This window comes from Carassius gibelio, chromosome B13 (assembly GCF_023724105.1).
Source record: "Carassius gibelio isolate Cgi1373 ecotype wild population from Czech Republic chromosome B13, carGib1.2-hapl.c, whole genome shotgun sequence".
NCBI lineage: Eukaryota > Metazoa > Chordata > Actinopteri > Cypriniformes > Cyprinidae > Carassius > Carassius gibelio.
The window spans coordinates 7,728,013-7,755,745 of NC_068408.1; the positions used below are offsets into that span (position 1 = coordinate 7,728,013).

Consider the following 27,733-nt stretch of genomic DNA (forward strand, 5'->3'; position numbering starts at 1 on the left):
ACGCAGTGAAGTACACTTGTGGACTTGAGGACTTGAATTCCCAGATTGGGACAAGCATCTGTCGCCTTGAGAGCTACCATCTCACATCAAGAAATGCCTAAGTATACAGCAAACTCGCTTCAGTTAGATCTGTATCCTTGACATTATATTGCGCTTATTCTTAGATCAAGCTCAACACAAGCAGCAAGAAAATGAAGTAAATAAATGTTAAGTATCTTAAGGTAAACGTAATGTTGAGATTAATATATATATATATATATATATATATATATATATATATATATATATCTGCAATCGTACCAGAGGATTTAATATTTAGAAACCAATTATATATCAAAAAACACACAACATTAATTTAATCAAATCCTAAAAACTTACTGATGTTTGTGTTGCTGTTGTCCCACTAAAATGATATCACTTCCTGGAGGATGATGTCATTAAAGGTCCGCCTTTTGTTTTTTAAAACACATTACTGAATACTAAAAAGATATTAAGTGATACTGAGGACACAGAGAAAAACATAAATATATTACCAGTTAAACACGATTGGCATTTTTTAACAGTTTGAATGAACAATAGGGATGCACAATAAATATCGGCAAAATATTTATTGTACGCTGATACAATATTTGTCGTGCTGATATTTTTTCATGCATCCCTAATGAACAACAAAAATATATACATATATCCTAAGAATATTGCTTAACAAATAGCTTTTTTTATTTTATTTTTATTTCATTGGATTTTGTGATTTCCATGTATTTTATTTAATAAAATATTTACGGCCCTATTTTAACGATCTAAATGCAAAGTGTAAAGTGCACAGTGCAGGTGCACTGAGGGCGTGTCCAAATCCACTTTTGCTATTTTAACGATGGAAAAATGGTTAGCGCCCGGTTGCACTGTCTAAACGGGTCGTCATTATTCTCTTAATGAGTAATGGGCGTTTTTTTTGGGCGTAACGTGCCATCAATGCACCAGCAATGCGCCTGAACACACCTCTTTTTAGACCAGCATGCCCATGGGCGCACAAATGGGTGCAAATGCATTTGCTAATTAAATGACGTGGCACTGGATGGGAAAATGCGAACATCGCCAGACTGAAACTAGCAAACACACTTGCGCCGCACCTTGCATCGCATTGCGCCGGGTGTATTATAGGTTCCTTAATATAATTTATTTGTATTAATAGTTAACCTATGGGATGAGCCATATACAGTATGAAACTGTGCATGACTTCACATGCATGTCAATGGTTTTCTTCCTTTAGAACCGCAAGAATAACAGCCTTGATGCATTTTTACTGCAAACAAATCGAATAGTGCAAATTCCCATGTCTGAATAATCTCACGTCAACGTGACTATAGTATAGGTTATTTGCATCATGTAAACATTTAATGCAGTGCATCAATCCCCAAAAATGGAGAGCAGTGCCATACTAACCATCTAATCAGTTGAATTTATGCACCATGGCTGTTTTCAACATCTCTGCATATTTTCTCCAGGAACCCGACAACCACAGACAAAAATAACCATTTAAATTATGAAGCACCATATGCCCGTACACTCTATGGATTTCCTTACCGTCCCCAGTGCAGCCACAGAGAGCTGTAGCCATGCAATTAAACACCTTAATTATCAAACTGCCCTTTCACCATAATAAGATAAATGTTAAAATTAAAATGCAGATTCTAAAATTCAGTCTTTTTTTCCAACCCAGTTCCATTCAGGTTCAGAATGGTTGCCATGGCAATAGAGATCCTTAAGAGAATAAATAAGTACCATTGATGAGCTAACAGTCCTAACAAGTTATCTGACATGTAGAAGTACAAAGCGTTCATCAGCAAACCCCATCAACAACCTGCAATCCAATTCTGCATAAAGATGAAACATACTCTACTGTCTACCGAAACAAAAGCATAGACCACACAAGAACCGTATGGTTCAAGGTTGGAAGAAATGAAATGGCTCTAAGGGTATGGTAAAAGCGAGAAACAGACCACTTTAATAATAAGGATGAAAACAATCACTATGTCTCCTTGGAAACATTTTTGTACCTATCAGGAGCAGCATAAGATTGTGGGCTCTCTTCCTGTTAAATTGGACATTCCGAACTCAAATGCAATAATGAAAACTGTTATTTGCTCCTGGCTGACATCATTCAAAATGAATGACTTCCCAACATTCTGTTATGTCTTACTATAAATGCTGCCAAAATAAAGAAATACTGAATGTGGGGTTATGAAAGACCAATTCACCTAAATAAAAAATACAACAAGTATTGGAAGATAAAGAATCAGATAAAAAATATTATAATACATACATATATATTTATATTAATAGTATATGTATTTGATTACATAATATGTATTATGTATTTGATTACATAATATGTATGTACTGTGATTATTCTAAATAAAACAAATTATAAATAGATAAATATAATAAAAGTAACAAACTATAAAAAATATTGTTTTAATTTAGTTTAACATGATATAATAAAAAAGCTAAAACTTAAAGTGAAGACTAATGCTGTGTTCACACCAAACGCGAATAGAGCGTCTGGCGCGAATGATTTCAATGTTTATGCTGTGTTCACACCAAACGCGAATAGAGCGTCTGGCGCGAATGATTTCAATGTTAAGTCAATGCAAAGGCGCGTTTACGCCTCATTTGCGCGTCTAGTTCGCGCGAATGACGCGAATTGACGCGCGAATAGGGCGTTTCGCGCGAAACGCGCGAATGTGCTTTTTGTGCATTTAGCGTTTGACGCGAATTCGCGTCTGCCGCCCGAGTTGAAAAATTTCAACTTTGGCGTCAATTCGCGCCGCGTTAACCAATCAGGAGCCTGCTAGGAGTCACTCATTCAACAGAATGTTCCTGCAGCCTCCGGTTGTGCTGGAATACCCTTCTCCACTCATTCAACAAGGAGGAACGACAGATGTTGTCAGTGAGCAGTCAACCGGAGCTATATGACAAAAGTTCATATTTCTATAGAGACAGGAATAAAAAGGACATATATGTATATAAAAAACATATTAATAGATGAATTGAATAAAGGCCAATTGATAAGAAACGTTTCATTTTACCCCAAACGAATTATATTTTATCTTGAACCACTAAAGAGACATCAGAGCCAGCGGCAAATGTCAGAAGGTCTAGCCGAGCCGAGGCTGCTCTCGGCGGATACATGATGACGGAGCTCCCGCTGGTCGCATGGAGCTCATCTCCGAGATCGGCGAAACACATTTTTTTAAATAGACGGTGTCATTATAAATAAACCACATATCTGAGTTTAAAACAACTACATTCTCGCCTGAAATACTTTTAAAACTACATTTCATGACACAGTAACAGTAATATTTTAAAAATTATCCGAATAAAAATGGCGGTTGAAAATGCTGCGTGAACTCAGCTGGCAGAAGCCCCCCATGACGCGAATTCGCGTCTGTTGTGAAGTTAATTCCACGCGCGAATGAAGCGAATTACTCGCGCGAATGAAGCGAATGATCTCAAAATGGTCAAGCGGCAAACTAGACGCGGTAGACGCGAATTTGACGCTCTATTCGCGTTTGGTGTGAACACAGCATAAGTCAATGCAAAGGCGCGTTTACGCGCGTCTGGAGGTCTCGCGGCGCGAATGGGGCGTTAAGCACGGCGCGGAAGACGCGAATTCGCCTCATTCGCGCGTCTAGTTCGCTCGAATGACGCGAACTGACGCGCGAATAGGGTGTTTTGCGCGAAACGCGCGTTAAGCTCGAAGGAGCTTTTTGTGCATTTAGCGTTTGACGCGAATTCGCGTCTGCCGCCCGAGTTGAAAAATTTCAACTTTGGCGTCAATTCGCGCCGCGTTAACCAATCAGGAGCCTGCTAGGAGTCACTCATTCAACTGAATGTTCCTGCAGCCTCCGGTTGTGCAGGAATACCCTTCTCCACTCATTCAACAAGGAGGAACGACAGACGTTGTCAGTGAGCAGTCAACCGGAGCTATATGACAAAAGTTCATATTTCTATAGAGACAGGAATAAAGACAGGAATAAAAGAGACAGGAATAAAAAGGACATATATGTATATAAAAAAACATATTAATAGATAAATTGAATAAAGGCCAATTGATAAGAAACGTTTCATTTTACCGCAAACGAATTATATTTTATCTTGAACCACTAAAGAGACATCAGCAAATGTCAGAAGATCTAGCCGAGGTAAGGCTACTCTCGGCGGATACATGATGACGGAGCTCCCGCTGATCATGTGGAGCTCATCTCCGAGATCGGCGAAACACATTTTTTTAAACAGACGCTGTCATTATAAATAAACCGCATATCTGAGTTTAAAACAACTAAATTCTCGCCTGAAATACTTTTAAAACTATATTTCATGACACAGTAACAGTAATATTTTGAAAATTATCCGAAAAAAAATGGCGGTTGAAAATGCTGCGTGAACTCAGCTGGCAGAAGCCCCCCCATGACGCGAATTCGCGTCTGTTGTGAAGTTAATTCCACGCGCGAATGAAGCGAATTACTCGCGCGAATGAAGCGAATGTTCTCAAAATGGTCAAGCGGCAAACTAGACGCGGTAGACGCGAATTTGACGCTCTATTCGCGTTTGGTGTGAACACAGCATTAAATTTAAATTAATACAAATAAAATAAACTACAAAAAATACCATACCAACAAATATACAACTAAAAACTAATTTAAAAAATGTATAAAAACTATAATAGTTTCTCTACTCAAATAACACTGATTGTGGCAAATAAAGTCACATTGTAAAAAAAATATTTGCAGATGTTATATATAAAGTCACAATGATGATACATAAAGTGGCAAATTTACACAGCAAAGGTGGCACAGATGCATTTTTAAAGTGTTATGTATGTGTCTTTACACAAACAGTTTAATGCTGCTCAAAGGAGACATACTGTAAATGCATTTATAGATCACACATGCAGTTGTGAGATATAATTGCAAATCATATTTACCTTTTCATTTGCTTTGCTCTGAGGGATAAATACATTGTGTTATTGAGTAAAAAGAGAAAAATGAGAAAAAATTCTGTTCATTTGTACACAGAAAGACACATTGGACAACTCAGAGTAAAATACAAATTAGTGTCTGAATGAGGCATGACATGTACCTCCTAAATGTTAAATTGTCTCTATGGCCCAATGGCGATGGGGAGCAAGTTTATTCAGTGCAAACCGATATTTAACAAGACTAATAGAGCTCAACTTGTGTGTGTGTGTGTGTGTGTGTGTGTGTGTGTGCGTGTGTGTGTGTGTGTGTTTGTGTGTGTCTGAGCGATTTTGCTAGAGACCAGCTGATGGGGTAACAGGCAGATTCAATCACAAGTAAATGTGCTGATAACTAAGATCACAGTCTTGCTCTCACACACTCGTCCCCTTGAGATAAACACTAAACTACATATCAGCGCTGTCGCTTAAATTCACAGAGCGTGAGCAACCCCTCCCTCTGCACCCAATGAGTACACCATACCACAGAGGACCTTAGTGGACTTTAGTCTATCTTTTAAATTTAATAACATATTTAACATTTTATCATTTGGTACATGACATAATATTTTACACATAGATGTCTTTTTTGGCAATATGCATATACTGTATATATATTCCAGTGCCTAGGTTTCATGTGTGTTTTAACTTTATATGACAATTTAATATATGGAATTGTAATATATGCTCATATATAACATAATTTGTTGTCTACATAGCTACATTTAAAGGCAACATTTAAATGGTTCCTAAATGGCTGATTTGAAACTCTCTTCATAAACAGTACGCTATTTTATGTTAATTTTGTCTCTTTATTTTAAAATACACTAAAACAGAAAAGTAAGAAAAAAATAATAATAATTCAATATAATGTTTTATTATATTATTTATAAAATAAGTGCAGCCGTGTTGAACATAGACTTTTAATACGTCAAAACATTATTATTTTTAAACTTTTTAAATTATAATAATTAGAATATTTAAATTATTTAAGTACTGTATATCTTTAACGAAGACATTGGACATGGATGTAATGGAGGATCCAGTTGCAGTCTTACCCATGAGATCAACAAAATCCATCGCTCGGTGCACCGAACACAACTTCTTGCATTAAATATTCACATCTCCAAGACACCAGACGAAATGCATTCCAGACTACAAAACTCTTACATGAAAAACTTTGACCTAAACTCTGTTTTATCTTTAGATATGCTTGAAAGGAGGAATTATGTTGCACTCATCACATCACAAAAAACACGATACCAATTAAAGACTCTTTTGATCTCACATGCAACCGCTATAAGGAGTAAAACCCATTTTCTCAACCACCCTTCAAGAAAATGAGCTCAGGCTGTGGTCCAAAACTAACAGCAAATCCTATACTACAAAACCCATTCAGCGTGAAATACACAGAGAAACCTGCTCAATTGCCAATTAATAAAGCCACACAATGACCATTTCTAATGGAAAACACGTTTTTTCTATATCAGTTCCTGGATGAATTTTTTTTTTTTTTTACTTAAAGTATCCTTGGAGATGTGCCATCACCTGTTTGCCTCAATCCTGCTTTCTGTTAAAAAAATTATATTTGGGAAATTGTCTCCAGCTTCCTGTCGTCTAAAGAATGAGGTAGTGAGATAGAGGGCAGAGGAGAAGAAGGGCTGCTCAGGTGGGGTGTTGCTATTGATTCCTTGTGTGGGGAAAATTTCCTGAGTGCCTCTGATTTGTCTGTCACATCCCATTATGACTTGTGTGCTTTGAGTTCCACTCTCCTCTGTGATACTGCATGAGGTGTCGCAGCTTTTTATGTGCCACCGGTATTGAGGGAATGTATTGAATTCTCTGCAGTTTAGTTATTATTGTCTGCGAACTTGATTTACCCATCTGGGCAAATTCCAGAAAGCAATACTGAAATGCTGTAATCAAGTTACCTATTGTAAAAGTGTTTCAGTCGATGTGTGGGAAAGGTGGGAGGGGGGACGTCTTGCTTTTAGACGCCTCGCTGTGCTTTGGTCTGGAAGTTCTGGCAGTCATGATAAGGGAAAATTGTCATGTGTATAAAATACTGTATCTAGCCAATACAAATTCTCTTATCGCTGCCTTTAAAGGCTTCAATGCACGTGTAAATCCAATAAGCCTCATTACTATGGAGGTAAAAGGATCAAATGACTTTCTTTGCATAAATTATGACCATGCTACCTAATGTCTATGCATAGAATCAGTGATCATGCCAAGGTGTTTATCCATTATAACGCAACAGTAAACCTCATACATTCACATAGGGACTTCAGCAACATTTTTAAGATGTTAAATGCAAATTGTATATAAGTAATAATAATGCATAATAATGTATAATTATAATAAATTGCCTTAATAAAATAAAAGTTAGACGGATGTGGGCATTTGAGATCTTTGTTTTATCGCAGACTTTAAGATATGGATCTTTGGTGAGGGAAAAATTTAAAATTAAATTAAATAAAAAAAACTTTGTTTTATACCAGATTTTAAGAAAAGAGTCTTTGGCGGGTAAACAAAACAAAACAAATTAAAATCGAGTAGTTTGGGATTTTTGCATTTAGGTTCTTTGAAGCAAGAAGCGGGTGATTTCCAGCAATTGAATGCGACCAGCCTTGAAAAACTCACGGTTTAACATTTATCCAAGGCGTTTGGAAAAATAAAAGGATTAAGCAAAGTTGACAACTTCCAGCAAGGGTGTCATTGCAACATTTGCATTTCACAGGAGAACACCACCAAATTAGGGTACTCTTCATAAACATTGATGACATTTCTTTCATGTTCCAGTTTCCATTGCATCAAAGATGATTCTAATAGATAATGCCAAGGTTACTTGTGATAGTAATCAAAGGAATAGAAATTGTAAAAGCGAGCAGAGACTGCTTATGCATCGGGTGAAAATGAAATTAGCATTCGTTAGCATAATCACGTGGGAACAAAGAGAAATCATCATTTGCTTTAAGGATGACGCGTCAGAGAATAACGCCTTGAGAAATGATCTCAAAAATAACTCAGAGCAAGGTCAGTGTCTGTACTCATTTTTGGAGGTAAAATCATCTCTGCTCTAATTGTTTTTATCGCTTATTTATCTCCCAAGTGGGGAAAAAAGAGTCTCTCTCTACAACATTCGATTCAAACTCTAGTTGAAAGTTGTGCCACTTCAGCCCCTTCAGCAGAGAAATCTGCATCTTAACTACCTGCAATCCAGTTTAACACTGGACGTTGCACTTTATTTAAATTGTCATTTGCATTTTTGTAGCACAAACACGCCTTGTTTCTATGCAAATTAAGCTCATTATATCTTGTGCCTTTATATTTATGGAGTCAGACTGCAGAAGACTGCTGCATCCTTCCACAAGCACTCAGAACCAGCCCGCAAGAACAGGAATTGTAGCGTGCAAATTGCCTTCAGATTTTGTGGGTACGTTTGCGCCATTACCTGATTTGCATAACTTGTTTAGCGAACCTGAAAACAACACAGACAGCGCATGAAATTTGGTGCTATCAGTGAACTAGCGAATTCCCTCTCTGCATTTGAAACTCATTCAAAGTGATCCGGCTTTCAAATTTTATGGCCAAGTCGAAACATCTTACTGAGCTCTGCGCTGAATGTCATGTTTTAACAGATAGAGCAAAATGAGACAGACCGTCTAGGAAGTCAATTAAAATGAAGTAATTAAAATGCATTCAGGGCAAATTTGCAAAACTTCTATAAATGAAAGTGTCCTGGAAAAGCTTTTTCTGACATTTTGATGGGCTCTTTTAAAGAACTAAATGAACAAACTTGCCACAAACCTCCATAACAGGACCCTAACTGGTTTCTTAATGTGCAACAACCTGTTATAAAACTGTATGGTTTGATAACAGCTTGTGTGACACGCACATTCAAAAGTGCCAATTTAATTGCGAGTTGTACTACACTTGCAGCAACTGTCGCTAACCTATAATTGCTTTTTCAATTGCAAATGACAGATGCAACAACGATTTCAATTCGATTTTCAAGTGAAACACAATCGCTTTTTCGATTTCAATACGGCATAGCATGAAAGGAAATGCACATTATCTCTGTTCTCATTACATTACACAGATGCTAAACAAACCCTGCCCTCAAATAACTCTGCTGAGAATGTCGTGGAAAATAATCACTTTTGAAACACGCGTCTCGAGCCCCGTCAACTATTCAGGGGCTTCCACGTGGCGGCCCAGGGTGACTTTAAAGTGCAGCCTTGCTCCACTAAGGTTGTGTCAGTCTGCGTGCTCGTCAGCTCTCCCCGGTCGCCCAACCCTCCATCGACTCGTCCTTGAGAAGCACTCTCATCTCTGCGGTTTGTCCTATCACATCACTGTTTTATGGCTGTAACATTAATAATAGGCCAGTTAATCTCATTGCCCATTTCTGAAAGTTCTCTCTCTTGGTGACTGAATTTTATTTGTGCATGCATCCTACATTATAATGAGGGAGAAAATAAGCCTGTTTCCATTCTAATGCTTTATTAGACTAATGAAATCTTTTTAACTTGTTTATTTTTGGTCTTTCATAACAGTGTGCGGTTGTATAGTGTGGAATTTCAAATGTTAATTATTCATGTCCTTGTTGTATCTAAAGTATTGCACTTCAAGCAAAATAAGTTTTCTATTTAGTTTTGGTATTTTTTTAATCCTAAGTTTAGTACTTAAGCTTGTGGAATGGTGAAACAAAAATATCCCATGAGGTCTTCCTTTTATTCTAAAGGGCATTCAACTATCACTATAACCTGGCTTATCTATAACAATGTACATTTCTGAACCCATATGCCTGATCTCAAAGAAATGTCTGTCAAGCATATGTCCAAAATAGCACAATGTACTTCTCAAAAGAAGTTGCTCACTGACACTGATTTCTTATGTCGGCGCTAAATTATCTCTCATTGGATGCTTCATTCTTCTCTTTTGGGATATTACATATAGTAGAACAGTTTTTGTTACTGACAGTCTCATTTGGTTCAAATACAGGTTAGATGTTAATGGAAAAGCTTATTTTAGGCTCACTGTAATTGCCATGCTATGACGTGCAATTGTGACTGTGGAACTGTCACATAAATGCTGGAGTATTGTTACACAGAGAAAAGTTAAAATCTTTGAATATGCATAGTTGTATTGGATGAGGCTGAAGAAAACAACTGCATGAAATGCTTTAAAACAAGGCATAAAACAGTATTTTCATGGCATGCTGTGAGTAGTTTTGTTAATTGCTTTCCAAAATGGCACAGGTGTTAAAATATCACAGTAAATGAAAGTGCATGTAAACTGCATCAACTACAAACAACACATTCTGGATAAAGCAAATCACTTCATTTTCATAGAAACATTACTGGCAGCACATATTCATAGGACACTGTGTTTGAAGTATGAAAGACAACATTAACATAATTTGCATAATTCATCATCACCTATTTTTAAATAAGAAAACAAAATGATTCATGAATCAGATGCAAAAAAAGTATATATATATATATATATATATATATATATATATATATATATATATATATATATACTGTATATATATATATATATATATATATATATACTGTATATATATATATATATATATATATATATATATATATATATATATATATATATATATATATATATATATATATATAATTGTACACATACACACACACACTTACAGCAATACTAATCATCCACTAAATATATCCACAAAGAAACACAGACAAGACAATTTTTTGCTTTGAAGGGAGAAAGACAATGCTAGTTTAGTAATCATAATTCTACAGAGAAAATGTCTTAAACTTTAAACAAGAAGCGTAGCCGCATTCCATAAATCCTCTTGTTCGAATTATTTTCTTGGTGCATGACAAAAACTTTCCTTCAGAATGATATCAGCACCCGGCGGATGTCACTATTATCATTACAAAGTGTCTGAGGCGGCCATGAATCATCCAGCTAAAGGCTCAAACCCATCCACTGTCCGTACAAATCAGTTCAGCTCATTTCACACTTGGAGCGACTTATTGTAAGCTATTCACATAAAATCTGAATCAAATGCATGTTGGACTGGCTCGAGCGACCAAATATTTTTTGATCAGCTAAATAACCTTGCACTGTATCACACTTTAAAAGTCCATGAACAGAATCAATGCCTTGAGCGGTCCATTGTTAGCCACAAAGACAAATTTGAGCTCCTCCACAAGAATTACTTGCTGTATATCTGTGCCAAATGGATGCAGAGCAGCCTCCCAAGAGATGCCAAAGAACAAAAATCCCCCGTAATGTGAAATGGAGGACGTGCTCATTATTTCTGTTTCAGATAAACAGAGGTAAATGAATATTAATGGAGGATTTATCATCAGCTTTTAACAATATGAGCTTAATTTCAGTCATGCTGAGAAGCCCCAAAAAGTTTAAATAATTGAAATAACACACAAAAAATTGCTCCACCTGCTTTCCTTCCAAAATCATATGTCAATAATCTAACTGCCAATGCTGTTTTTCACACAGAGACAATTATGTTTTATCACACCAGGAATCAAATCAAATCAAAATTTATTTATAAAGCACAATGAAAAACAACAGTAGTTGACCACTGTGCTGTACAAACCTTGCTAAAAAGACATAAAATAATCAGTTTTGACTACAAATACAATAAATAGTAGAAAAATCACTGATAGGTGATAGATCCTTATACTCTAAGGACAATTATAAGCAAGACCAGACAAATCACTGGCCACTGTGTTGGTAAAGCTCAGCAGGGGCATCATCATGATTTCTGTGACTAAATAGTAATTTGTGACAAATGAGTAATTTCACACCTGCCTTCCATTTTAACGTTTTTTTCCCCCCCTTTCAGCTGCACCAGCACACAATATTTCTACTCTTACTGAATTTGCAAAAACTGCAACATCGCATTACAGCAACACTGTCTTAATCATTACCTTTACAAAAAAAAAAAAAATTTTATGCACTTCTCAGAAATACATTTAAAATGAAATTTAAGTATACTTATTCTTCAAAAAAGTCTAAATTGATTTAACCTACAGTATACTTGCTCCGAGAATGTTTTCATTGTAATATGGTAGGGGGCGCTATTACACTTAAATTCAAAGAGATTCTCTTTATAAAAGTTAAAATGGCTTATTCTAACACGCCCCCACATGTCTACATCCTCGCTGTGGTCACCGTCGCCATGTTATGGAGAAGCTGTGTGTTTCGCTGTGTAAGTGAAACTATCCAAAAGAGGACACAACTAGAACTCAGTGGATAAGTTGTATTTACAACACTATTCCCAAATATGTGTGCAATGCATTTTACTAAGGATGAGGACTGTTTCCTGAGAGAGTAGTCTACAACGTGATGTTTTATTAACAAATTTCTGGAGGAGCACGCACAGATAATCAATGCAGCCAATTCACTTTCAATAACCGCACCATCCATTCAACCACCTAGAGAGAGAACCTAGACCTATTATAAATAATCATAGCAGCCTTACCTTCATTCTCTCTAGCATCCCTCCAACACCCCGACTCATCATTGTTGACCCATTCTGGGGCGTAGCGCTCAGTGTTCGGGGCCACTGGGCTCGGAGCCCTCTCCCTGGGCAGCATGCCAAATTCGCATACTATTCTTCTTGCTTTGTTATCTGCAAGGCGAACTCGTGAAACCAATGTATGTTTCTAAAAAAAGTGGGGCAGTTCAATATTTGGAAGGACAGTCTGGCACTTCTGTACCTTTACATATGTAAAGGATTTGCCACTGATTATTCAAATGCAAGTTTTGACCAGTGTAGATTAGCGCTTGTTGTTTGTCATTACTCAGATCACAAATGCAGACATGGTTTCATGTTAATGCGGCGTGATATGCAACACAACGCATAATACGACAGTGTAAGTCATTATAATGCAAATTTATGTTTGTAATGGGTTTATTATTTTTTTTCTTGTCATGTCGGGACACACGTCATCACAGTATGGTGAGGGGTGTAACATTTCCATCCCACGCTTGAGGAATTCAATCACAAAGCACTGGATAGCTGGCCAAGCACACCTCACTTTTCAGAACGATGAGACTTAAAAAGTATAAAAAGTAAAGGCGTTTCAGAAAGGTGGGGTATAGAGGAAAATCAAGTATTTGGAAAATAATGTGTTTTTTTTACTTTAAACCGCATAATACACCAAATAATGTTATTTTTAGCAAAATCATATGACCCCTTTAATAAATAAACCTGAAAAAAACTTCTTTTTGGTAAGGGTTGTGTTTGGGATGGGACTGTTTGTCTATTTGTCTGACCAATATCAGACAAAAAGGATTGTCCGGTCTAACTTATTTAAAAACAGCCACTGCAGATCCATTTTGTCCCACTAGTAGTTCAGAAATTACACACAACATTAAATACAGAGCTGTAACTGTTTCGGCAGGATAAAAAGGATATGACCTCACAGGTTCCAAAGAGGGAATACTTTAATTAAGCACATTTATGCAATGTTTATTTCTTCAGGTTCAGAGCTTGTTGTTATCTTCTAATCAGACAGTGACAAACGGTAGTTCAGCATGGCCACTGAACATGGTCAGCCCAAAGCATAATGAATCAATGAGTGTTTTAAAACACTTCAGCTTAATGTGTCACAGGAGAAAGACTGTTCACAAATACTCCACAGAGAGCCATTCTGGCAGACTATTGATGTGAAAATTAGCAGGTAATAGTAATTTCACTCACTATACTGTATATTAATCATATATACAGCGTATGTATCATATATACATATAATGAAGTTTCAGACTTTTGGAGCCTGTATGCATAGTAATTTTTCACTAGACAGTCAATTCAGAGTAAAATAATCCTGAGAAATAAAAGTCACTGCATAATCACAGACTAACAACAATCTTATATCAATGTATTGACAACCAATATAATCTTCCTGAAACTAGAGAAAATCTGATATCGTTTTGATGTGAACTACTTTCGAATAATCAGGAAAGGCCAAATATTTTGGAGGCCATGATAAGACTGCAAAAGCTCTCGGTAAGTTAGGTCTGAAAAGAGCAAAATGAAAGGTAAAATAGTAACATATGTAAACATGGTGAACATGATGACAATGAAAATTTTGCTTACTCTAAGAAATGATCATGAACATCCCGAGTTTCACATGCAGTTCTCAGCTCTTTTGATGCCCTAAAGTCACTGTGTGGGAAAGCTGATTGGATGACCCTTTAAAGTGTAATCCTCCAATCAGAAGCCATGTATTTTCCTATGCACCATGAGAGCATAATTTTGATGATGATGCTAGTAAAAGGACCATATGGTCATTCAGCAGTCAGGGACCTCCCAGGAAATCTAAGCAACTATGCACTTGCCAAACATTTGTGGGATGTAACTAACTGGCAGAGAAAGGATTCAAGCCTACCAAAGAAGATGGTTTAAATGAGAAAGAAATGATTTGGGAAATGCAAATCAGGTCATTTGCATAAATATTACTTCACGCCAATCAATATTAATTAAAAATGGTGATTAAAGAGAAGATGCATTTAGAATGAAACCCATTTGATTTGTCTGTAGCTATTCTGAAAATTTTTCAATATTCTCAAATCACATAATTAATCTGAACCGTGTTATTCAGGCCAAACCGGCCTCCCAGCATTCTGAAAATGCAAATGTGAATTTCTGTGCTCACTTATTTAAATACACAACACATTTGAGATCACAAGTGGGGCCTTGGGATTTCTTGTTTGTCCACGTGATCTATTACAGCTATCTACCTGATTTGACTCTGTAAACACAGTGGAATATACGACCCAAATAATTACAAAACTTTTGCTCAGGGCTACCTTTCCCTTCATGTTTTCCAATGTGACACAGAGGAGCCCAATTTGGTATATTAAAATTAAATTCAATATGCACCCATTTATGGCTCTTCTGTCCAACCGGAAAATATCCAGGAGAGAAAATTTTTGCTAACATAAGGCAATCTGACAATATATTGAGCGTTTTATTGTTTGAAAGAGAGATGGCAGCTGTGTACCTGGAAACATTTATGGACTTTGGATGCTGAAGTCACTATTCTGAAACAGTCAGATGTGCAGCTGATATTTTAAATTGTATGAAACTGTTTAAGGGATATTCCAGATTAAGAGTGGGTAAATCTCAGAGGATAATGTTGATTGTTTCACAGTTTCATTTCCATTTGTCCCTTCTTTATGTTATGGGTTATATATGGGTTACAGTGAGAGACTTACATTGCATGAGACCCATCTATTTCAAAGGTATAATCAAAAGACATAATGTGGATGCTTACATATTTTTTCATGAGGAGAAAAAAAGCTTACAGACTTTTTCTGTATAAACTTATTGGATATTTTGCAACTCTGTCACGAATGCAAGACAGAGCAAGGCCACAGAAACTAAAACCTGAAATTTACTGTAAAAACAACATAATTTTTAAATCAATTTGATTTAACAGAATTCAGATTCCCTACAAAACCATTCCACGTTAAAAGTGTGTAAAAAGACAGTCCAACATGATTTCATTAGCAATATGTAAACATGTAACATTTTCAATATTCACAGCACCAATAAATGTAAGCCTTGCACATATGAACAACTTCTAGGATGTACACATTTTTAAGAATCTTTGAATTCATGGGATTAAGCTGACTTTATTTAAAGAAATTCTAGAAAATATAAAACTATATTATAACCAAAATTATCACTTTAGCCAGAATGCCTAAACTATGCAACATATTTTAACATTTTACATTTACATTACTTGTGGATGCTGTCAATATGCACATTGTACGGGTATATCCAAAAATGTACTTGCATATGTTATATATATATATATATATATATATATATATATATATATATATATATATATATATATATATATATATATATATATATATATATACAGTATTGTTCAAAATAATAGCAGTACAATGTGACTAACCAGAATAATCAAGGTTTTTCGTATATTTTTTTATTGCTACGTGGCAAACAAGTTACCAGTAGGTTCAGTAGATTCTCAGAAAACAAATGAGACCCAGCATTCATGATATGCACGCTCTTAAGGCTGTGCAATTGGGCAATTAGTTGAATTAGTTGAAAGGGGTGTGTTCAAAAAAATAGCAGTGTGGCATTCAATCACTGATGTCATCAATTTTGTGAAGAAACAGGTGTGAATCAGGTGGCCCCTATTTAAGGATGAAGCCAACACTTGTTGAACATGCATTTGAAAGCTGAGGAAAATGGGTTGTTCAAGACATTGTTCAGAAGAACAGCGTACTTTGATTAAAAAGTTGATTAGAGAGGGGAAAACCTATAAAGAGGTGCAAAAAATGATAGGCTGTTCAGCTAAAATGATCTCCAGTGCCTTAAAATGGAGAGCAAAACCAGAGAGACGTGGAAGAAAACGGAAGACAACCATCAAAATGGATAGAAGAATAACCAGAATGGCAAAGGCTCAGCCAATGATCACCTCCAGGATGATCGAAGACAGTCTGGAGTTACCTGTAAGTACTGTGACAGTTAGAAGACGTCTGTGTGAAGCTAATCTATTTTCAAGAATCCCCCGCAAAGTCCCTCTGTTAAAAAAAAGGCATGTGCAGAAGAGGTTACAATTTGCCAAAGAACACATCAACTGGCCTAAAGAGAAATGGAGGAACATTTTGTGGACTGATGAGAGTAAAATTGTTCTTTTTGGGTCCAAGGGCCACAGGCAGTTTGTGAGACGACCCCCAAACTCTGAATTCAAGCCACAGTACACAGTGAAGACAGTGAAGCATGGAGGTGCAAGCATCATGATATGGGCATGTTTCTCCTACTATGGTGTTGGGCCTATTTATCGCATACCAGGGATCATGGATCAGTTTGCATATGTTAAAATACTTGAAGAGGTCATGTTGCCCTATGCTGAAGAGGACATGCCCTTGAAATGGTTGTTTCAACAAGACAATGACCCAAAACACACTAGTAAACGGGCAAAGTCTTGGTTCCAAAACAACAAAATTAATGTTATGGAGTGGCCAGCCCAATCTCCAGACCTTAATCCAATTGAGAACTTGTGGGGTGATATCAAAAATGCTATTTATGAAGCAAAACCAAGAAATGTGAATGAATTGTGGAATGTTGTTAAAGAATCATGGAGTGGAATAACAGCTGAGAGGTGCCACAAGTTGGTTGACTCCATGCCACACAGATGTCAAGCAGTTTTAAAAAACTGTGGTCATACAACTAAATATTAGTTTAGTGATTCACAGGATTGCTAAATCCCAGAAAAAAAAATGTTTGTACAAAATAGTTTTGAGTTTGTACAGTCAAAGGTAGACACTGCTATTTTTTTGAACACACCCCTTTCAACTAATTGCCCAATTGCACAGCCTTAAGAGCGTGCATATCATGAATGCTGGGTCTTGTTTTTTTTCTGAGAATCTACTGAACCTACTGGTAACTTGTTTGCCACGTAGCAATAAAAAATATACTAAAAACCTTGATTATTCTGGTTAGTCACATTGTACTGCTATTATTTTGAACAAAACTGTATATATGTATATATATATATATATATATATATATATATATATATATATATATATACGTATATATATATATTAGGGGTGTAACGATACGCGTATTCGTATTGAACCGTTCGGTACGACGCTTTCGGTTCGGTACGCGGTACGCATTATGTATACCGAACGGTTCGTTGGAGTAATTAATTATATTTGAAAAAAAAAAAAAAAAAAGAGAGAGATAGAAATATAATGATATGCGTTCAACAAGGTAGCCCAATAACCCAAACAACGTATTAAGCTATAATGGTGATGGCAAGAGAGTGGTGGATAAAAAAACAACGGTATGTCGCATCTGCAACATGACAGGGTACACCAGCGGGAATACAAAAAAAAAAAAAAAAAAAAACACCAGCGGGAATATCTGGGATATATGCGTCAGTACTATCTGGGAAAAGACGAAAAAAAGGAGAAACATGCACGCAGCAAACTATCCCTGCAGCATTTAGACACTATAGCTTACAGGGAATCCAACCCAAACACCAGACCTGTTGGTTATTTTAGGATCTTATATTTCTGGTCTGTTAAATGCATTAGACATTTTGCAACGAGCCTTCAGCGCGTGCTGAGTGAGCGAGCGCCTTAGGGGCCGTTCACATATCGCTCCTAAAAACGCGTGGAAAACGTTAAGCACGTCTTTCTCCTCATTTCCAAAGCGCTCGGGCAGAAGCGCTCATGAGGCGTCTGTCTTTGCTAAGCAACAATGACGTGCTCTCTCCATGAGACGCGGAAATTTCAGCGAAGGATAAATGGATTTGCAGCTCTAAAAATCGCTTGCAGTGGCTCTGCTACTAAATTTATTTCAAAATTGCAATCCATATACAACTATGATCAGCTGTTCCTTCATCTTGGCTGAGCTCTCAACCTTGTTACGGGAAAGGATGAAGCTGATTGGTTGGTTCTTGTCACATGACCCGCGGTGCGCTTGCGGCATTCTGAAAAGTTGAGATGTTTTTACATTTTGCTGTATCTAAAACGTATCGAACCGAACCGAACCGAACCGTGACATCAGTGTATCGTATCGAACCGAACCGTGAATTTTGTGAACCGTTACACCCCTAGTATATATATATATATATATATATATATATGTATATATATATATGTATATATATATATATATATATATATATATATATATATATATATATGTATATATATATATATATATATATATATATATGTATATATATATATATATATATATATATATATATATATATATATATATATATATATATATATATATATATATATATATATATATGTATGTATATATAAATACCTACATTTTGTGATATACTGTATGGTATTCCACCACTCCCCCAAAGCACAAAAGTGTTACTCCAATTATAATAAAGCATTTTCATTTGTTTTTGTTGTTGCCATTGTCTGATTCCACATACTGTACCTATGATATCAATAAATTGCACAAATACATCACAGTTAAAGGTTGAACACACTAGAGAGTTAGCAGTTCCTATTACCTTTTTTTCCTGCTGGCTTTGCAAAAACTAACACTGGCATCATTATAAAAGGCTTTAGAAGAAATTTTACTTATATGTATTTGAATGACATGAGCTTCATAAATAATCCGTGTACCAGAGAGGTTTTGCATCCTATTGGTAAATGCAATGTTCATGGATGTATGCTAAACTCTCCCCCCTACCTATATCAGAGTCTGAATCTTGAAGTCAGTAAATAAATCAAATGGATCCTATTTATGAAATAAATGCACAATCCTGGTACCTTCGTAATCTTGTATCAAAATTCAATAACTCACAATAACTTCTGAAACAACATTTCTTCTCAGCAGATATCACTAATCCCTTCTACTTTTCATCCTTTTTCCTCCTTTCCTCCTTTAGATTTATATATATATATATATATATATATATATATATATATATATATATATATATATATATATATATATATATATATGTGTGTGTGTATGTATGTGTATGTATGTATGTATGTATGTATGTATTCAGAAATAACTTATTGCACACGTAAATGAGTAGACTAGACAAAACTGGATGCATGCATTCTCTCTTCAAGAAGTGACTAGAATTCAAGATGGCCTCAAAGTTGAGGGAACAATGGTGATGAACATGATGCGCTGTGACTACTGATCCAAAGTGAATAAAAGGCTGCACTATGCTTCTCATGGCCCCTAGCATCCATAAAAGGGGCCTCGCTCTCCTAAACTACCAATAAACAAGCAGTGTTCTCTTCAATATCTTTAAAACCTAAAGGGTTTAAGACAAATTTCTCTGCAAATGCAACTGTAAGAAAGTTTACAAATAATTGATTGGTGCAATGATGCAATCCACCTAGCACTCAGAGGTCAGAGAAAACTAAATAAATCATCTTGCTTTTCATTCTCATTTGTAACCATTCGCGCTTCTCTGAAATCTGACATTTTAAATTCCAGTGGGTGTATATTATCACATGTGCATGACTCAGCACAAACTGACACACTGTGGACGTGCACTTCATTAGCATCAGCCGAATTCCCCTTTCTTGCTCCACAACGCGCTTTGGAGCCCTGGGCCTGACAAGGGTCGTTTGCACAAAGTGACAGTTCAGTTCCCCCACAGATCGGAGAGCAAGGGGCCCGGACCCTGCAGTGCAGTCAGGCAAGTTTCTTCACCAGAAATGGTCAGGCAAAAGAGCAAACGGCCACTGCTGTCTGAGGGCAGACCAGTGGTGGAGAGAGAGAGAGAGAGAGAGACAGAGAGTAATGAGAGACAGCCTCGAGACGTTGCTCATCTTCTCCAGCAGGGCTTCATTTGTGACTAATTTAGGAGACACAATTCGGAGCATTTGACTTTGAGCCATCACATTAAGTGTCACTGTGCCTGGAGAGGAGATGATACAGAAATAAAGAGAAGAAATGTCACTTGGTGATAATAAGACTGTGGGATTGCCCGAATGTCCCATATATGGCCACCACACAAAAGCAAGGAGCCCTATGGGGACCATTGCTTAAAAAGATCATCCATAATAAGACTGTGGTACACAAATAACTCCATGCCAAGTAAAATATGAGTTGCATTGGTGCATCAAGAATATACATAACTTGGAAGCGGGAAAAAATATTAAACCATTCTTAAATGCGTGAAAATCTTTATTGCAAATTGTCAGCATTTGAGAATAACTTCATTCAAAGCCATTTCATCTGTTATTATTTTCTCACCTCCAAGTTCTTTATGTCACATCAGACAACCATGTCATATCAGTTTGAATGTTGGAGCTGTGAATACATTTTGGCAGCCTGCTTTATAGACTACCTTGCTGTGCAAAACTAGCCTTGGCATCCCATTTTCCCAACCGTGGTTTCAACGCAAAGCCTGACATTTCTACAGAAATCACTAGTTTGTATGTATAAAGGTTGAATGAGATGTATTTCACTGCTGTGTATGTGTGGATGATGTTCTTGTCAACTTCTGTCAAAAAGTGCCACATTGAAAAAGACTTCCAACTCCAAATGGAAAGATTCAAACATTCTAAAAGGGTATAAAAACATTTCCTGGTTACATTAGCACTGATCAAAGAGGTGCCCTCAAACAAATGACTATTTGGCTGTTTTAGATTCAGATCTGTTTACTGAAATTCTGGTTAGTTATAGTCCAAAACATCAACCTGTTAGAGGCCAAGTTCAACAAACCTTACGTGTTAATACACCAACAAAACCATAAATCCGCTGCAATATTCCTGCAATCAGCTAATGCCTGCTCAAGTGCATTTAATGTGCACCAGCATCATAATTATCCATTATGCAAGTCTAATACGTTTTTACATTTCAAAACACTTTACTTTCATCCTTGGCGAGGCAGCATTTCAAACACTGTTATCATAAAGTATAATCAAGCTCATGTTTTGCTGGCTTGCTGGATATCATCCTGCAGAGTGCAATGAACCAGAAAACCAGTTTTTAGTGATCCTCTCATCGCCCCTTTCAAAGGACACACTTTGTTACCATGCACACAACCTGACGTGAGGGATATCAAAGACAACCATTTATTTTGGACCCGCTCTGTACAGCGCTGCTGAACGCTCATCCGGGAGGGCAGAAGCTTCATTCTGACACTACAGCGGGGCTGTGTGCTCTTTTAAACCTGTGATAGCAATCCACTAAAGCCTCTGCTCTATAAATAGAAGCTTTCAGTGTAATCTTTGAGTAAAAAAAAAAAGAAAAAAATGGCGTATTTAAGCTCCTCTTAACAAGCAGATAGCTGAAAGTTACTGAAACATTACTTTTTAATGTTAAAGCTATATTTCCAGTGCCTATAATGATGACTGAAATGCCTTGAGATGAGACCTCAGTTTAAGAATTCATGCAGTAGATACAGAAGGACTGATATTAATTATAGAGTCTGTGACATAATAAAACGCTCACACAATAACTGGGGAACAAAATAATCAATGGCTTAATCTTCATTATAAAACTTGATTCATATTTAAAACATTACCAAATGAAATCCCTCTCAGTTACGAGATCGTATATGGAATATGACACAGTTTGGAATGGAATATAAAGCTAATTTGAAAAGGGGGATGAAGAACGAAATTGGGGGCCTTCTTAACTCAACTGAACCTTGATAATTCCAAAGCACTGTGTTCCGCTTGATCAGGAAAGCTGCCACCTTCTCCCTGGGGGGTTATTATTTCCAGCTAGTGGAACCAGAATGCCATAGGACGGTTACTCCCTCCCTCTCTCGCTACCTCATTATTCATTATTTTTGAATCACTGTGCTGGGATTGAAGTGAGACTGTCAGCGTCAATTCTCGGCCAACCATCTCTGTGAGCTGTTGTCCATTAACAGTATGCTGGGTCATCCCTGCCTCCATGTTGATCACTATCTTGTGCCAGTTGTGAAATGTTACAGATGCGAATTAGCTGTAATATCGGTGCCCCTGATACAACTCCATTATGAATCATCCCCCCATCAGAAATGTTTATTGCTAGCAAAAGCCTTCAAAGGCATTTGTGGCGATCTGTTGCTGCAGCAGAGGGACAACCGATCGCTTGTCACTGACGGAGGCTGACAGCAGCATAACAATTACGTTTAGGCCAAAAGGCTAAGTATGGTGTCAGGTGCTTTGACCCTGTTCTTTTCCAACAGTATATAGGAATTGAATTAGGTTTGGAATTACGTAGTGAATTCCAATAAACATGTCAAACGGTTTATTATATTAAATGATGAAAGAGATGACATGATGTAAAAATACAATAGACTTAGTACCCCTGTTCCAAAAAAAAAAAAAACATGATTAAGGTAATTAATTCATCGCCATCCAGGTTGTTACACTTTTGACATAACTTTAAAAAAAAAAACATAAAATACATCAAGAGAGGACATTCATGTTCGGTACACCCAGAAATTGTTGTAACTTAACAAACAAACAAATAAAAAAAAGTCATTGACATCAGTAGCAGAGCACAGTGAGCTGTTTTGGTGTTCTTTTATGTGGAAGGGTGGAGGAATAAACAGTATTAAAATAAAGACAGTATAATTAAGCTGTGAAATGATCTCCAGCATTAAAGGCCTGCAGCTGTCTGGTTCATACTCACCCTCCTTGGACGGGCGCCGCACCTCCGCGCTCAGATTGCACACCTGCGCCGAGCGCACCTGAGGAGTCAGGCATCCTTCGGTTTGGGGATTTAAAGGCAACACCACGTTACTGAGCATCAGCACACTTTCAGATTCCCCATCGCCTAAATGTTGAGGGCAGGTGCATTTAGCGTAGACTATTCCACACGATTCAGCTTTCTCTCCTTTCAAGCAGTTTTCCAACCACGTGCATAACACCTGACATCCAAATTGACTTGGGCTAGCCTTATTTAAAACCACAAACTCCACCATGGACCTTTCTTCCTCCTCTGTCTTCTTCGTCGTCAATCCATTGTAGTCGTAGGGAAACACTCGCCGGAGCTGCACAAAATTTTTGTCGTAATGCAAAAAGACATAAATATTCTTGGCGTCATCACACAGGTGCACGATGGACTCGTTGATCCTCAACAGCTCGTTGATCTTCTCGTGAGAGAAGTGATCAAACTGGTAAGCCAGCAGGGAGAATTCAGAACAGCTAATTTCTCGTTTGTAAAGTTTTAGGTAGATGCTGTATTTGGTAGGATCTGGGTTCTCCAACGTCCAAGTGCAGTTTGTGAAGTTCTTGGGAAACATTTCATTTATCGAGTAAGATCCATAGATAACTCCTTTCACCAGCGTGGAACACCAGAAATCTTGGGCACCAGTATATCCAAACATAACCAGGAGATAGGTGGAAAATATATAAATCAACAGATTACGAACAGCCTTCATCCTATGTCATTTGGCCTGCAAGAGAAACAGAGATGCACTACGTTTATTGTCAGTCTATGTGGTGTGCAGGGAAGCTTTGCTAAAGAGTTTCAGTCTAAGATCTCACAACTATCCAATTTAGCTTTGTGTTAAACACACACTTACCTAGATTGTTCGTTTGAACGGCCTATTTTCAATCATAAACTACCATCTCGATTTTATGGAGATTCAAATGATCCTTTCCATGGGAATGTAACACATTTCGGATAAACATTGCCACCTTGTGGTGTTTAATAAATTGGGGGTAATAACTTTGGGCATCTGCTGTGGCAGGATAAAATTGCATGATATTTAGCGATCAAATTATCATTTGATATGATCATTACACACTGAATGATCTTTACAGTGTTTGAATGAGTGACAGTGTCGGACACAATGATCATTGACATTCAGTAGCTTTATGGTCTTTATATTAAGTAGCGTCTCATTCGTTTGGAAAAATAAAAAAGGCTGGCATTACATGTCACAAACAAAAAGACAATGTGGCACAATAATAAAACGTTTTGGTTTTTATTCACTTGAAGGTAACGTTTCGCAACTCTGCAGTGATCTACATGTCTGACCGCATAATAATCATCTACATATCTGTCTGCTCAGACACTGTTGGGATTTCTATTCAACTAATAGACCCCACATATATTTACGAAATATCGTCTTTTACATAATACAAAGAGATCATATCCGATTGTCTGGATGGACTAAAATGTCGTGATCTGAGGATTAAAGCAGCTTTACTTTCAACATCTAATTCCCTTAGCCTACTGAACGCAATCTATGATTTTCATGAGGCAAAAACTTTGATTTCGATGTAATGGCTTTGTCTCCTCGATGATATGCTGTATGTATTTCATCATAATGTGTGCAAATGTGTTTGAATTCCCAGATATTCTAGGAGTCTGAAAGAAAGGCGGCGGAGAGGGAGAGAGAAAGAGAGGAAGAGAGAGGGAGATCCAGCAGAAGAGAAAAGCTATTCGATGTCCTGTTTGCATGAATCCTGCAGGCATTGCAGCTGTGTGCAGTGTCACAGCATTCCCAAACCGAGCCTTTATTTTCATTCTTTAATCGCCTTAAATGCGGCACTACTTGTACGACATAACAAAACGCATTCGATGCAATATACACAGAGGTTACACACGACTACATAGAAGGAGACAGTATTGGCGCACAATGCAACCATCGCGCGCTACTTTTCCTTTACATCCGATGTCGCCTCGCGCGCTTGCACTTTTCGTTGATTATTACGGGAGCGTTCCAGTTTGACGCGCCGCGTCACGGTCAGTTATATGAACAGATTAGAAAAAGCCGTAGCGACAGAAATAATTAAAAACTGCAGCTACGTCTTTTCATATTTATACTCTTTTACAAAACCCCAGAAGTCTAGCGTGATTGTCAGTTGTCAGTTTTATGGGTGCAAACCTGAATGTGGTCACCAAAACGCATTTAACGATATACAGTCGGCGCCAAACTCGATTCTCTCATTTTCCTGCAAAACTCGTCGATCGTCGTTTAACTTTACACTGGCCCTGCTAACGTTCGAGTCCCCTGAAATATTGACGTAGTTTATATTGCATTAATCAGAATGAACTATGGAACTCAGATCTTTAACTCGTTTATGCATTGAAGAGGAATAAACTTGGGCGAGGGCCATCTCATTGTCGTTCAAACAAGCCTTTGTATGCATCTTCTTATTTATAATAATTATTATTATTTTTTTTTTTATTAACAATAATAAACATGTCTTACCTTGCACTCTGAAAGCTATGGCTATTTTCCCCACATACTTGGAAACATCCTTTTAGAAATGAAATGTGTCGCTCCCCTGTGAATCGATATCTCCCATTGCCGATGATAGAAGTCTAGAGCAACAAGATGGTCAATGAGCAAAAATGCATTAGACTCCAGGCTGGATCATCATCTCGCTCCAATTTTTTTTCTTCCCACCTCAACGCAACCAAGTGATGAGAGCGCAACAGAAGTGATCAGACGCTAGAACGAGGGTTAAAAATGTTACGAATCTATACTGATCATTAGCTGTTGTCTGGCCGTCCCTCAAGAGATGTCCAGGTCGGGTAGCAGGTAGAGCGCAATCCCTGACGGATGGAGGATGCTGCTGACTCGTTGTGGAGTGAGATGGAAAGCGCTTTCTCGGCGAGCCTCAGGACTGGAGCTGCAATATCACGTCACTGCCACTAAGATAAGGCACGTATGGACGTCTCGAGCTGCGTCTCTCACCATCTCACCCCCCTTCCCCTGGATAACATAGAAACTATGGGAAAATCGAGGCAGATGAATGTCCCTCGGACTGGAACTAACGACACGGTGTCTTTTCTGCGACCGCCTGGACTACATAGCAGAAGCCAATGGAATTATAATTCATAAGAGGCTTGTTTCCGGGGGATTATGTTATTTCGTGAGAGATGAGAGATGTGTACAGAACTCGTGAAGTTGCTTCATCTTTTTCATCGTCGCACCATCAAAAATAATTGAATTGTTTCGGTCTCGAGGAAGAAAATATTGTGTTAGCACTTAACAATTTAACAACTTGTGTTTTAAAACCACTGAGAAAGCCTACTTTAGAAGGGGACTATCGTGGATATTTTTCCAGATAGGCTTATAAATTATGATTTTGATGTTTTTTTTTTGTTTGTTTGCTTGTTTGTTTGTTTGTTTTATTGAAGTCTGGGTTTGTAATTAGAGTGAGCCATCCATAAAAATTCACCAGGAGATAGTTTCAAACTAAATATCATAGGTAGCCTACAGTTATTTTTTTATACAATACAATTGTGACGAAGCTCTCCTCAAAAAAAAAAAAAAAAAAAAAAAAAAAAATTTAAATTAAAATACATTCTGAAAAACACATTTTTAATCTAGGCTATTATGGTTGTAACAATAAAATTTATATTTTGGAAAGGTGTACGAGGGTGATCTCTGTCAATTTATTCGGTGACAGACCACTAAAACCACATGGTGGTTGTACTAAACATTACAAGTCACAATGACGGAATTTTAGCGATGTTCCGCAAGAGCATGAGCTGCGTGTTATTGTTATGGTTAACTAGTCTAATTAGCGACAAGCGCAAATGCGCGCTCTGGCCGATTTTTTATCTAACAATGTCAATACCAAACCGTTTGAAAAAAAAAAAAAATATATATATATATATATATATATATATATATATATATATATATATATATTTTATATATATATATATATATTTTTTTTTTTTTTTTCAAACGGTTTGGTATTGACATTGTTAGATAAAAAATCGGCCAGAGCGCGCATTTGCGCTTGTCGCTAATTATATTACTATATATATTAACAATTTACTATATTTTAATATTAATATTACTATTATATTAATATTACTATATATATTAACAAGATTTCTATTACGGGGGGAAAACAGCCGTATTCCGTAAAGTAGTTCCCCAAATAACAATGGCGATGAGTTCTTATTTGCTTTCTTTATTTTTTTCTTTATTTAAAAAAATGAATTATTCGGATCTGATGCCACAGTTTCACAGAGGAGATGGATGGAAGACGCTGCAGCTGGATGAACTGGACACATTTTAAGTTTCCTTAACATACTTTAAAATATGTAAAAAATATTTCATAGGCTAACATTTTACATTTTTAAAGTTTCTCTTATAAAAATACCGGGCTGGTTTTACATACAAGACGAATACTGAAATTAAATAAAAAAAAATTGCAGTATCCTGCAATCAGTAGATTTGAAAATCTGAGACAACAGATGGCATT

General features: G+C 36.9%; 1 protein-coding gene across 4 annotated transcripts in view; it reads right to left on the reverse strand.

The window, feature by feature from the left end:
• adgrb3 (adhesion G protein-coupled receptor B3) overlaps positions 1-26,168 on the reverse strand; it is a 151,297-nt gene extending 125,129 nt beyond the window's left edge. For 3 of the 4 annotated variants that reach the window (XM_052573164.1, XM_052573163.1, XM_052573161.1), the window contains exons 1-2: positions 25,717-26,164; positions 23,184-23,949 (exon numbers count right to left, since the gene is read on the reverse strand). In XM_052573164.1, the coding sequence (XP_052429124.1) occupies positions 23,184-23,934 (751 nt within the window). In that variant the 5' untranslated portion in view covers positions 23,935-23,949; positions 25,717-26,164. Of the gene's footprint in view, positions 1-23,183; positions 23,950-25,716 lie in introns of all 4 variants that reach the window. The other variant, XM_052573162.1, reaches the window with a different exon arrangement.
• Positions 26,169-27,733: the final 1,565 nt, after the last annotated feature.